The sequence below is a fragment of the Oncorhynchus gorbuscha genome, linkage group LG06 (assembly GCF_021184085.1).
Source record: "Oncorhynchus gorbuscha isolate QuinsamMale2020 ecotype Even-year linkage group LG06, OgorEven_v1.0, whole genome shotgun sequence".
In the NCBI taxonomy this organism is placed as follows: domain Eukaryota; kingdom Metazoa; phylum Chordata; class Actinopteri; order Salmoniformes; family Salmonidae; genus Oncorhynchus; species Oncorhynchus gorbuscha.
The window spans coordinates 75,489,444-75,503,784 of NC_060178.1; the positions used below are offsets into that span (position 1 = coordinate 75,489,444).

At 46.2% G+C, this 14,341-nt stretch overlaps 1 protein-coding gene across 5 annotated transcripts in view; it reads right to left on the reverse strand.

Moving 5' to 3' along the window:
- Positions 1-14,341, reverse strand: part of LOC124038332 (sodium/calcium exchanger 1-like) — a 187,794-nt gene that overhangs the window by 27,527 nt on the left and 145,926 nt on the right. For 3 of the 5 annotated variants that reach the window (XM_046354088.1, XM_046354087.1, XM_046354086.1), the window contains one exon: positions 9,964-10,070. In XM_046354088.1, coding sequence (XP_046210044.1) covers positions 9,964-10,070 — 107 coding nt within the window. Of the gene's footprint in view, positions 1-9,420; positions 9,525-9,963; positions 10,071-14,341 lie in introns of all 5 variants that reach the window. The other 2 variants (XM_046354090.1, XM_046354089.1) reach the window with 1 other exon arrangement.

Below are 14,341 nucleotides of genomic sequence, written 5' to 3' on the forward strand. Positions count from 1 at the left end.
CGGTGTCCAAGGCCAAATCACGCCAGCTGAACAGCATGTAATCCTTAATTACCATGAGAGTGTGGTGTTAACGGTGTCTAATGAGCGACTTAATGAACTCAATTAAAGAAGATGTGAGTCTCAGGTGTAATTACTACAGCCGCAGTAACCTTGTTATCCATCCCCTTCCTTAGAGTGGCGGCTACCGCACCATATCACCGCAGAATACATCTGACTGACACTGGAGGGAAGGAGGCCTGGAACGCTGTGTTTTTCTATATCACTGTGGCTCTCAATCATCCATTCAACATGATGAGAGATATGTTTGGTTAAGCCTCCTGTGTGTTTCTCTCTCTCTCTCCCTGTTAAAAAAAATTCTGCCCCCTTCCTATCTTTGTTTCTCTCCCTCTGTGTGTTTCTCTCTCTCTGTGTTTCTCTCCCTCTGTGTGTTTCTCTCTCTCTCTGTGTTTCTCTCCCTCTGTGTGTTTCTCTCTCTCTGTGTTCTCTCTGTGTGTTTCTTTCTCTCTGTGTGTTTCTCTCTCTGTGTTCTCTCTCTGTGTTCTCTCTCTGTGTGTGTTTCTCTCTCTCTGTGTTCTCTCTCTGTGTGTTTCTCTCTCTGTGTGTTTCTCTCTCTGTGTTTCTCTCCCTCTGTGTGTTTCTCTCCCTCTGTGTGTTTCTCTCTCTCTCTGTGTGTTTCTCTCTCTGTGTTCTCTCTCTGTGTGTTTCTCTCTCTCTGTGTTCTATCTCTCTCTTTTCTCTCTCTGTGTTCTCTCTCTGTGTGTTTCTCTCTCTCTCTGTGTTCTCTCTCTCTGTGTGTTTCTCTCTCTGTGTGTTTCTCTCCCTCTGTGTGTTTCTCTCCCTCTGTGTGTTTCTATCTCTCTGTGTGTTTCTCTCCCTCTGTGTGTTTCTCTCCCTCTGTGTGTTTCTCTCCCTCTGTGTGTTTCTCTCCCACTGTGTGTTTCTCTCCCTCTGTGTGTTTCTCTCCCTCTGTGTGTTTCTCTCCCACTGTGTGTTTCTCTCCCTCTGTGTGTTTCTCTCCCTCTGTGTGTTTCTCTCCCTCCGTGTGTTTCTCTCCCACTGTGTGTTTCTCTCCCTCTGTGTGTTTCTCTCCCTCTGTGTGTTTCTCTCCCTCTGTGTGTTTCTATCTCTCTGTGTGTTTCTCTCCCTCTGTGTGTTTCTCTCCCTCTGTGTGTTTCTCTCCCTCTGTGTGTTTCTCTCCCTCTGTGTGTTTCTCTGTTGTGTTGGTCTCAGTGTGTGTTCATTGTGTTTCCATCGATGCTTCTCTAACGTCTGTGGTTGAGTGGAGTTGAAATATGTACATTTGCCTTTTTGGAGAAAAGCTATTCTCTCTCTTCTTTTTCTTCGGGAAGAAGAATGCAGAAGGCTTAATGCGAGCTGACGGCTGTGGGCCATTGCGAGGTTGCCATGCTTTGATAATCTGGTTTCAGAGGAGAACAGGGAACATCTAAACAGAGTGAGGGGAAGATGAGCGTAGCTAGAGAGGGGTGTAACAAGAACCTCTACCAGTCCAGTCCAATCCATCCCCCACCTCTGTCTTTAGATGAGCAAGGGAGTGTGTGTGTGTGTGTGTGTGTGTGTGTGTGTGTGTGTGTGTGTGTGTGTGTGTGTGTGTGTGTGTGTGTGTGTGTGTGTGTGTGTGTGTGTGTGTGTGTGTGTGTGTGTGTGTGTGTGTGTGTGTGTGTGTGTGTGTGTGTGTGTGTGTGTGTGTGTTTGTCTAGAACCACCCAGTCTGGAGAATACTCTCATTTGGTTCTGTTTAAACTGAGCTATGCAATTTGTTTAGCTTTTTAAAGTAGAGCTTTTCCACAAGAGTAAAGCACAGCCCACCCTGTCATCCAGAGTCAGACTGTATCCACTGAGGCCTATCTGACTGCTGTGATGAGGCCTAGTGAAAACAATGGAACTCTATCCTACTTCAAAGGGCACGAACAGTTAAGAGACAGTCTAAACAGTATCTTGAGCATGTGGACGATTTGATGCTTTTAAAGCTGAATAGTATCTGTACTATATTAAAAATAATTGACTACAAATGTGCATGTTGTAGAGTTTAAAAATGATATTAATAATCCAGTACTGATACTCTCCCAAACTATGGAGGACAGAGTATCATTACTATCCTGTGGAGAGCCAATAGTGTTCTCATGTACTTTTTTCAGAGAGGGTTTGTACAGTAGCTCACTCCAGAAATACTGTAGCAGGTGTGAAATTGTTGAAAAGATGTTGTGCAGGGGCAAAATAATTATTACACTAGGTTGTTTCAGTATTTCATTCTTAAAATCATTTTCTGCAGTCAAATGACCAAATCGCCCTATATTGACCTCATGGGTGGAATGTTATTCATATTTTTCATCATTTTATAATTAAGAAAAAAAAAAATGTGCAGTGCCTTTGGAAAGTGTTCAGACCCCTTGACTTTTTCCACATACAGCCTAAAATTATTTTTTAAAGAAAATCCTCAGCATTCTAGACACAATACCCCATAATGACAACGTGAAAACAAGATTTTAAACTTTTGCAAATGTATAAAAAAATAAAAAAATGTATTTACATAAATATTCAGACCCTTTGCTATGAGACTAGAAATTGAGGATCAGGTGGGTCCTGTTTCCATTGATCATCCTTGAGATGATTCTACAACTTGATTAGAGTCCATCTGTGGTCAATTCAATTGAATAGACATGATTTGGAAAGGCACATACATGTCTATATAATGTCCCACAGTTGACAGTGCGTGTCAGAGCAAAAACCAAGCCATAAGGTCGAAGGAATTGTCCGTAGAGCTCCGAGACAGGATTGTGTCGAGTCACAGCTCTTAGGGAAGGGTACCGAAAAATGTCTGCAGCATTGAAGGTCCCCAAGAACACAGTGGCCTCCATCATTTTTAAATGGATGATGTTTGGAACCATCAAGACTCATCCTAGTGCTTGCCGCCTGGCCAAACTGAGCAATCGGGGGAGAAAGGCCTTGATCAGGGAGGTGACAAAGAACCTGATGGTCACGCTGACAGTTCACTCTAGAGTCACTCTAGAGTTCCTCTGTGGAGATGGGAGAATCTTCCAGAAGGACAACCATCTCTACAGCACTCCACCAATCTGGCCATTATGGTAGAGTGGCCAGATGGAAGCCACTCCTCAGTAAAAGGCACATGATAGCCCGCTTAGAGTTTGCTAAAGGGCACCTAAAGACTCTCATACCATGAGAAACAAGATTCTCTGGTCTGATGAAACCAAGATGGAACTCTTTGGTCTGAATGCTAAGCGTGACGTCTGGAGGAAACCTGGTATCATCCCTACGGTGAAGCATGGTGGTGGCAGCATCATGCTGTGGGATGTTTTTCAGCGGCAGGGACTGGAAACTAGTCAGGATCGAGGCAAAGATGAACAAAGCAAAGTACAGAGAGAACCTTGATGAACACCTGCTCAAGAGTGATCAGGACCTCAGGCTGGGGTGAAAGTTCACCTTATAGCCGGACAACCGTCCCTAAGCACACAGCCAAGACAACGCAGGAGTGGCTTCGGGAAAAGTCTCTGAATGTCCTTGAGGGGTCCAGCCAGATCCCAGGTCTCTGGAGAGTCCTGAAAATAGCTGTGCAGCAACGCTCCCTGTCCAACCTGACAGAGCTTGAGAGGGTCTGCAGAGAAGAATGGGAGAAACTCCCCAAATACAGGTGTGCCAAGCTTGTAGCGTCATACACAAGAACACTTGATGTTGTAAACGTTGCCAAAGGTGCTTCAACAAAGTACAGAGTCAAGGGTCTGAATACTTATGTAAATGTGATATTTCCGTGTTTTTTTAAAACAGTTCTTGTTTCATCATTACTGGGTATTTGGTGTAGATTGATGGGGGGGGGGATACAAACATTTTGAACAAGGCTGTAATGTATCAACGTGTGTAAAATGTCAAGGGGTCTGAATACTTTCCGAAGACACTGTTTATAAAGTGTAATATTGGGATGCAGGCTCAAACTCTATATCTGACATGGTACAGGTGTCTTCTTTTTGTAAGCCCATAACCATGTGTGTGAGGTGTATACTTCTGTTTCAAAGTAAATTTGTTTAAGACCACCAAGAAACACTCTGTGTGAGCCTGGTTTAGCACGCAGTAAAATGTTTTAATAATGGCTATTGCTGCAGAGACGAGGTGATTTTTAGTACAGTACATTAGTAATGCTAGTAATTGCCCTTAATGGCTACAGTTTGTTTGGAGGGATGAGTGCATCCCTGTCTCTCTAATGTGCCGGCTATAATTAGTCTACTACTTTTACCAACATATGAAAAATCTCCCATACACAGGGTAAATGCACATTTACATTACCCATTTCATAAACATAGTTTAGTTTTGGTGTAATTCATGAAGCCACACATTTTCAGTCTCATTAGCTCAGTACAGACGACCCATACCAGTGCATCGTGCGGCTCTTATAGAAACCAGATTCACCGTCGTCTTTTTATAGAGACCTGCCGCTAGGGGAAGACATTAGCCACGAGCCTAGTCATTAGCCACGAGCCTAGTCATTAGCCACGAGCCTAGTCATTAGCCACGAGCCTAGTCATTAGCCACGATCCTAGTTTCAGACCACTGCTTTAAGACACACAAACATATTCACATCGAAGACACTCAGGAAACAAACACAAGGCACTTACATGCAATTGAGGACAGAGGAGAAAAAGCTGGGGAGAGACAGAGAGGACAGGGGGCTGAAACATGCAGATGATGAAGGCGAGGATCCAGAAGAGACAGAGGCCCCAGTCACATGCAGTTCTGCCACACCAGGCTGCTGTCGGCACGGATCACTCACTCCGACATGAACAGAGGCATGCTGGGAGCGATGCTGGGGCCTGGGGGTTCTTTGGAAGGCCACACTGTCTGTCTGTTTGCCTGCTTGTCTGTCTGTGTCTTAATGCCTGACTATTGTGCGGCAAGTATAAAAGGTAAATCATGTTTCTGTTTGAGTGACCGTAAGATACCTTTCATGAAAACATTTTTTTTACACCTAACTTCAGTTCTCGTTGGAATTGATTGCACATATTTGAAGTATTACTGTACCAACCTCTAAGTATATCACATGAAGTGCTGCCAAATTTCTGTCTATAAAAGAAACCCCAATCTCCATAATGCACAAGGATTGAGAGAGCTAATTGCGAACAAACACTTTGCCAGCCTTCAATCTTGTTTTGGTTGTGTTTCCCTCTAAGGCAATCAGAGTTCCACATTAATTAGTGGCTGTGTTTGTCAGGGGAAGCGGAGGTACTCCAGGGACTGCAGCTGTTTGCCTTTCCACGTCCGCATGGAGCCTTTGCTGTGTCAGTGGGCCTTAAAACAGTGTCTCTCCTCAGTCTCCCTACACGAGTGGAGGCTAGTGATTCTATCGGAGCTAGCTGTGTTAACGATGTTGGCGGGGCTCTGATAAAATAGGAGGCACTAATTAGTCTTTGCTTGTTGGGCTGTCAGTAAGTCATTGCCCATTCTTTCTGATCGCTCCCTCCAGAGGCCTGCTGGGGATTGATGGACTACATCTGTGGCTGTGTGAGCGGAGACGCACACACGCATGCGCACACACCACAGTGGAGGCTGGTGGGATGAGTGAAAGGAGGATGGGCTCATTGTAATGTGGCTGAAATGGAATAAATTGATCGGTATCAAACACGTCACACAAATGTAAACCACATGTTTGACTCCGATCCATGAATTTCATTCCAGCCATTATAACGAGCCCATCCTTCTATAGCTCCACCCACCAGCTCCACTGACACACACACACACACACACACACACACACACACACACACACACACACACACACACACACACACACACACACACACACACACACACACACACACACACACACACACACACACACACACACACACACACACACACACACACACACACACACAAAGCAGTGAGGATGACAACAGTTTGTTCTTGCTGTGTTCTCATTCCAGGGGAGCATAACTCAAACATGTTGATCCTGCAGCGCTCAGCTGGCCTGAACCGAGCAGTTCAGCGGTAGTTACAGTCTGCTCACATCAAATAGCTCCATCCATAACCGCGCTTGTTAAAGATAACGCTATAATAGAATAATTAGTCCACAGAATATATGGCCATTGCTGTGGTCTGTCAGAGCCCTCCCCCTCGGACACATAATGGCCGCCCAGAGACACAGTCTCCTGTCTTCGGGCCGATATCCCTCACACTGCTGTGCAGTTAGCCAACTATAACAGGACGTGGGAGGGAAACCAGGGGACAATAATCACCACATAAGAGAGGAGACTGGGAGGGAAACCAGGGGACAATAATCACCACATAAGAGGGGAGACTGGGAGGGAAACCAGGGGACAATAATCACCACATAAGAGGGGAGACTGGGTAGGGAAACCAGGGGACAATAATCACCACATAAGAGGGGAGACTGGGTAGGGAAACCAGGGGACAATAATCACCACATAAGAGAGGAGACTGGGTAAGGAAACCAGGGGACAATAATCACCACATAAGAGAGGAGACTGGGTAGGTAACCAGGGGACAATAATCACCACATAAGAGAGGAGACTGGGTAGGGAAACCAGGGGACAATAATCACCACATAAGAGGGAGACTGGGTAGGGAAACCAGGGGACAATAATCACCACATAAGAGGGGAGACTGGGTAGGGAAACCAGGGGACAATAATCACCACATAAGAGAGGAGACTGGGTAAGGAAACCAGGGGACAATAATCACCACATAAGAGAGGAGACTGGGTAAGGAAACCAGGGGACAATAATCACCACATAAGAGAGGAGACTGGGTAGGGAAACCAGGGGACAATAATCACCACATAAGAGGGGAGACTGGGTAGGGAAACCAGGGGACAATAATCACCACATAAGAGAGGAGACTGGGTAAGGAAACCAGGGGACAATAATCACCACATAAGAGAGGAGACTGGGTAGTGAAACCAGGGGACAATAATCACCACATAAGAGAGGAGACTGGGTAGGGAAACCAGGGGACAATAATCACCACATAAGAGAGGAGACTGGGTAGGGAAACCAGGGGACAATAATCACCACATAAGAGGGGAGACTGGGTAGGGAAACCAGGGGACAATAATCACCACATAAGAGGGGAGACTGGGTAGGGAAACCAGGGGACAATAATCACCACATAAGAGAGGAGACTGGGTAAGGAAACCAGGGGACAATAATCACCACATAAGAGAGGAGACTGGGTAAGGAAACCAGGGGACAATGATCACCACATAAGAGAGGAGACTGGGTAGGGAAACCAGGGGACAATAATCACCACATAAGAGGGGAGACTGGGTAGGGAAACCAGGGGACAATAATCACCACATAAGAGAGGAGACTGGGTAAGGAAACCAGGGGACAATAATCACCACATAAGAGAGGAGACTGGGTAGTGAAACCAGGGGACAATAATCACCACATAAGAGAGGAGACTGGGTAGGGAAACCAGGGGACAATAATCACCACATAAGAGAGGAGACTGGGTAAGGAAACCAGGGGACAACAATCAACACATAAGAGGGAAGACTGGGTAAGGTAACCAGGGGACAATAATCACCACATAAGAGGGAGACTGGGTAGTGAAACCAGGGGACAATAATCACCACATAAGAGAGGAGACTGGGAGGGAAACCAGGGGACAATAATCACCACATAAGAGAGGAGACGGGGGGAAACCAGGGGAAAATAATCACCACATAAGAGAGGAGACTGGGAGGGAAACCAGGGGACAATAATCACCACATAAGAGAGGAGACTGGGAGGGAAACCAGGGGACAATAATCACCACATAAGAGAGGAGACTGGGTAGGGAAACCAGGGGACAATAATCACCACATAAGAGAGGAGACTGGGTACGGCAACCAGGGGACAATAATCACCACATAAGAGAGGAGACTGGGAGGGAAACCAGGGGACAATAATCACCATATAAGAGAGGAGACTGGGTAAGGAAACCAGGGGACAATAATCGCCACATAAGAGAGGAGACTGGGGGGGAAACCAGGGGACAATAATCACCACATAAGAGAGGAGACTGGGAGGGAAACCAGGGGACAATAATCACCATATAAGAGAGGAGACTGGGTAAGGAAACCAGGGGACAATAATCACCACATAAGAGAGGAGACTGGGGGGGAAACCAGGGGAAAATAATCACCACATAAGAGAGGAGACTGGGAGGGAAACCAGGGGACAATAATCACCACATAAGAGAGGAGACTGGGTAGGGAAACCAGGGGACAATAATCACCACATAGGAGAGGAGACTGGGTAGGGAAACCAGGGGACAATAATCACCACATAAGAGAGGAGACTGGGTAGGGACACTGGTGGACTTAATCAGAAGGACAGAAGAGACATCAGGGGGACCAGTAGGTTGGTCATAAAACTCAGAGCAACCACCAGCGTCTGCAACGGCACTAAAACACACTGCAAACAGACTAGCATCACTGCTTATGGCAGCATCTGTGTACTATTGGGTTGAATCCTATTCCTCCTGTTGTAAAATGAAGGCTTTTAAAGCTTCACGCCAGAGACAGGGCAGATTGAATTGCACACCTGTAATCGTATTTGCTCTGTACTGATCTGGCATCTCTCGTCTGGTTGTGACTTTGATGTCCTTTGATGACTTGTCAAGTTGTTCTGGTTCTGGTTGTCCCGTAATAATGTTTAATTCAACCTAACCTCTTTGATCAGCATATAGTATCATAAATCTTTATCATTAATATGGCGCTATTAATAAATAGATCAGGAGTGATAATAACAGGCACATTTTCCATAAGCGATGAAGAAACAGTTAGGGGTGGAAAATTCATTAGTGTTTCAGAGTTGAGATTAAAACTAAGAAGAGGTTATGAGGTACTAACTGTGGTACAGGATAACCACAGTGGGACAGACACACACTCTTGGCCAGGAGTGGTGGGTGGTATAAACAATCTAATCTGTGCAATTATCTCCACTGTTTATTTCTGTCACTGCTGCTGATGCACATAAGATAATGCAACCTTGTGGGAAGGATATCCTGTAAGCTTATGTACTGACGTGACATCATTAGAATGCCACATTTCCGTCGGGCACATTTTGGACACCCATTCCAGCGCCCATACAGTGCAAGTCCACTAATGCACTAACGCAGGGTTGGACGCGCATTGTCTTTGTGGGTAGGAATTCTTAAGGTCAGCGGACACAGGTAGTTGAGCAAAGTGAGAATCGCAGATAGCCAGGCGGGAGAGAGAGAGGTGGGGAAAGGTGTGAGTACACTGAGTCAAATAGAGACTTTGGAGGAGGAGATTAGAACAGTAAAGCGAAAGGAGAAAGTAACAAAGTAAAGGAGGAGAGGATAAAAGAGAAGAGGAGACAAGTGAGCTCCAACTCCAGTGTGTTTAGTTGGTCAGCTCTCTCACACCTGTCCAGCCTCTCGTTCTCCAGTAGGGCGTCTGCAGCTCTAGGGTGAAGTAGCTGTGTTTATCATACTCCTCACGGTCAAGTATTTTAATGGCTATGGTCTTCCTGCAGGGACACAAGACAACAAGGCAGCGGGGTTGGAACCATGCATGTTTAAACACACACACACACCCACACACACACACACACACACACACATACACACACACATACACACACACACGACCAGTCGTGGGAATGAGAGGTGGTGGTGACACAAGGTGGGCCACTGAACGTTCATTTCTGAGTGGCAGATGACGACGCTGCGTGCTGTCATTGTATTTGTGTGTGTGTGTGTAATTGGAAGTCCTACTCTTTCCTGTGGGGATATGAATGCTCTCTACCTACAGTAGCATCCTCCTAGCCCTCTTGGTGCCTCCTGCTGGTGTGAATGTTCAGTGCAGGGCAATGCAGCGCCGTGCAGTGGACGTCAGGCCCAGGGTCAGAGGTCAGGGTAGGAGATTCTGACCCCCCCACCTGTAACCCACAGGACTATCTCCCCCACCTTTACTGTCATTGGTCTCCATCAGGCGAGGTTCTCCCATCTCCACGAAGAAGGTCTTGTTTTTCTCGTACTCCTCGTCGTCAATGATTCTGACCTTTATACATTTGCTAAAGGAAGAGAATAAGAGAAGAAGAGAGAAGGAAGAGACAGTGAGGAAATGACAGGTTGGAGTAGAAAAGGAGGAAACAGAGAGAGACTGAACAGAACACAGGCAGGCAGCAGGCAACAGGCAGCAGGCAGCAGGCAACAGGCAGCAGGCAGCAGGTAGAGACAAACCACAATGAGTTCTGAAAGACAGCATGTGGAGAAGAGGATGGGTAGAAATCTGAGATGATTTTGAATAAAGTTTTGACCAATGATGGAAAAATCTCACTCCATCACAAACAAATATCACGCTCAAACCAAGCAATCACATTCTGAAACCATTTCATCACTCTGCCAAATCTCTTATTACACTTGATGATGATAGCAACTATTTGTATTTCCGGCACATACACATCCTTTGAAGTGGTCCGTCAGGTATTGACTATTCATAAGAAGATCTGAGTGTGTTTAAGGTCCAGCCCAGAGTGGGGTCTGACAAACTGATCCTAGAACTGCTAAGCTGGCACTCTGACTGGCCCAATGCATAATGACTCCTCATCACCCATGGCAACACTTTTTTTTCACCTTTATTTAACCAGGTAGGCCAGTTGAGAACAAGTTCTCATTTACAACTGCGACCTGGCCAAGATAAAGCAAAGCAGTTTGACAAAAACAACAACACAGAGTTACACATGGGATAAACAATCGTACAGTCAATAACACAATATAAAAATATATATACAGTGTTTGCAAATGTAGCAAGATTAGGGAGGTAAGGCAATAAATAGGCCATAGTGGAGAAATAATTACAATTTGGCATTACCACTGGAGTGATAGACGTGCAGATGATGATGTGCAAGTAGAGATACTGGGGTACAAAAGAGCAAAAATAAATAACAATATGGGGATGAGGTAGTTGGGTGGGCTATTTACAGATGAGCTGTGTACAGGTGCAGTGATCGGTAAGCTGCTCTGACAGCTGATGCTTAAAGTTAGTGAGGGAGTTATAAGTCTCCAGCTTCAGTGATTTTTGGAATTCGTTCCAGTCATTGGCAACAGAGAACTGGAGGGAAAGGCGGCCAAAGGGGGTGTTGGCTTTGGGGATACTGTATGCAAAACACTTCCCCTCAAAAGAGTTCACACTGTATATCGTTCCATAGATATGCTAACACCACGACCACACCACTCACAGGCCCATACTGTAACTTAAGTCAGGACAAGAGCAAATACCATTCATTTATCTGCAAAAACACAGAACCATACATTACAGTTGCATTATCTATTTGATTGGTGCAACTGCACCCATAGTCACCCTGTCTTTCAAAGAGACCTTGCAGTGTATGTTTTGTTAACATCCAAAATCCCGATCATAGGGATAGTTGTCTCCCTTCAACTCCCTGTATTGTTGCCTGTGTAGGCTGGGTGTGAACCGACCGTAAGACTCTGTGTTGTTTACTGTGAGAAAAACAGCCCTGATGTGCTGGTCTGACCCTGTAGCGTTGCACTCACCACTTTTAATGCAGCAAATTCTCTAAATGTAAAATAGTCCTTATTATTCATTTGGTGTGTGAGTGTGTGTGCCTCTGGGTCTTTGTGTGTGAGTTTGTGTACGTGTACATGTGTGTCCTGTGTGAGCATATTCATGTTGAGGCTGAAATGCTGAATGTAAAACCACTTTTAATTGTATCTGTTTACCCCCCCTCTCTGCCTCCTTCCCTCACTCTCTCTCTGTCTCCTTCCCTCACTCTCTCTCTCTCTGTCTCCTTCCCTCACTCTCTCTCTGCTCCTTCCTTCCTCTCTGCTCTTCCCTCTCTGCCTCCTTCCCTCACTATCTCTGCCTCCTTCCCTCACTCTCTCTCTGTCTCCTTCCCTCACTCTCTCTCTCTCTGTCTCCTTCCCTCACTCTCTCTCTGCCTCCTTCCCTCACTCTCTCTCTGCCTCCTTCCCTCACTATCTCTGCCTCCTTCCCTCACTCTCTCTCTGTCTCCTTCCCTCACTCTCTCTCTCTCTGTCTCCTTCCCTCACTCTCTCTCTGCCTCCTTCCCTCACTCTCTCTCTGCCTCCTTCCCTCACTATCTCTGCCTCCTTCCCTCACTCTCTCTCTGCCTCCTTCCCTCTCTCTCTCTCTGTCTCCTTCCTTCACTCTCTCTCTGCCTCCTTCCCTCACTCTCTCTCAGTCTCCTTCCCTCACTCTCTCTCTGTCTCCCCCCCTCTCTCTGCCTCCTTCCCTCACTCTCTCTCTGTCTCCTTCCCTCACTCTCTCTCTCTCTGCCTCCTTCCCTCACTCTCTCCCTGTCTCCTTCCCTCACTCTCTCTCTGTCTCATTCCCTCACTCTCTCTCTCTGCCTCCTTCCCTCACTCTCTCTCTCTGTCTCCTTCCCTCACTCTCTCTCTGTCTCATTCCCTCACTCCCTCTCTCTCTGCCTCCTTCCCTCACTCTTTCTCTGCCTCCTTCCCTCACTCTCTCTGTGTCTCCTTCCCTCACTCTCTGTCTCCTTCACTCACTCTCTCTCTGTCTCCTTCCCCCTCTCTCTCTGTCTCCCCCTCTCTCTGTCTCCTTCCCTCACCCTCTCTCTGTCTCCTTCCCTCACTCTCTCTCTCTCTGTCTCCTTCCCCCTCTCTCTCTGCCTCCTTCCCTCACTCTCTCCCTGTCTCCTTCCCTCACTCTCTCTCTGTCTCCTTCCTTCTCTCTCTCTCTGCCCCCCCCTCTCTCTCTGCTCTCTGTCTCCTTCCCTCCTCACTCTCTCTCTCTTCCTCTCCTCCCCCCCTCTCTGTCTCCTTCCCTCTCTCTCTCTCCCCCTCTCTCTCTTCCCTCACTCTCTCTCTCTCTCTCTCTCTCTCTCTCTCTCTCTCCATGATAATAGTGATGCTCATGGAGGGATGCTACGTTCTGATGAATTGGAAACAGTGAAACAGTGAACCAGTGTTTCTGATAAATCATTCCCGAAAATATATCACTGCCACTTGAGCTGCCCATCTTCATCAAACTCCCTCTCTGACCCCCTCCTCTTAATATGCAATGGCAGTCAACTAATCCCCTCTCCGCTGCCTAAAATCACTCACTCTGTTTACCTCTGCAAGGCCCTAAATTCTCCTCTTCCTCTACAAAACCCCTCCTTGCTAGACATTTCCTCCAACATCCAGGCATCCAGATAATCCAGCTCACCTCTATCCCATTTGTAGCAGCACTAAGTGACCCCTCTCTCACCTCAAACATCTAACTACTTCCTCTCCTTAATGATACCCACAAAACACACCACTGCCAACTCTTGTAACGGGAGACAACAGATTACATTTCACATTGAATCCAAGGAGCCAGAATAACACTGTTGATCTCTTATAATAAATAATAATAATATATGCCATTTAGCAGACGCTTTTATCCAAAGCAACTTACAGTCATGTGTGCATACATTCTACGTATGGGTGGTCCCGGGGATCAAACCCACTACCCTGGCGTTACAAGCGCCATGCTCTACCAACTGAACTACAGAAGGACCACTATCTCTTGATGAATCAAAGGCTTGAGTAAGTCCCAGTGTTGGTTTTGGCAGGGGTCTTGGACAGAGACAATAGGCTGTTATCAGGAAGGGCAGTCGCTATTGGTTACAGATTTGGACCAGAGCCTAATCTCTTCCTATTGGTCCAAGAGTGACAAGTGGTGATATCCCAGTGAGCAAAAAATGGGTTAAATCAATGTTGTTTCCACATCATTTAAACCAAATAATTAAATGTGATGATGTTGAATCAATGTGGAAACCTGATTGGATTTGCAAAAAGTCATCAACATAAGGGAATTTAGTATTTTTTTCACACTCACACTAACACTCACTCACTCACTCACTCACTCACTCACTCACTCACTCACTCACTCACTCACTCACTCACTCACTCACTCACTCACTCACTCACTCACTCACTCACTCACTCACATACACTCACTCACTCACTCACTCACTCACTCACTCACTCACTCACTCACTCACTCACTCACTCACTCACTCACTCACTCACTCACTCACTCACTCACTCACTCACTCACATACACTCACTCACTCACTCACTCACTCACTCACTCACTCACTCACTCACTCACTCACTCACTCACTCACTCACTCACTCACTCACTCACTCACTCACAAATATGCACACACAGAAACAGTGATTTAAAAAAAAGTAATTCATGTTTACACTGTACATCTGAAAAGCTGTGAAATCACACTGGCTGTGTGCATGTGTCCTCTGTTCATGTTGAGAAGGTTGTGAGACCTCCGGCCCCATAGGCTAATCAAAA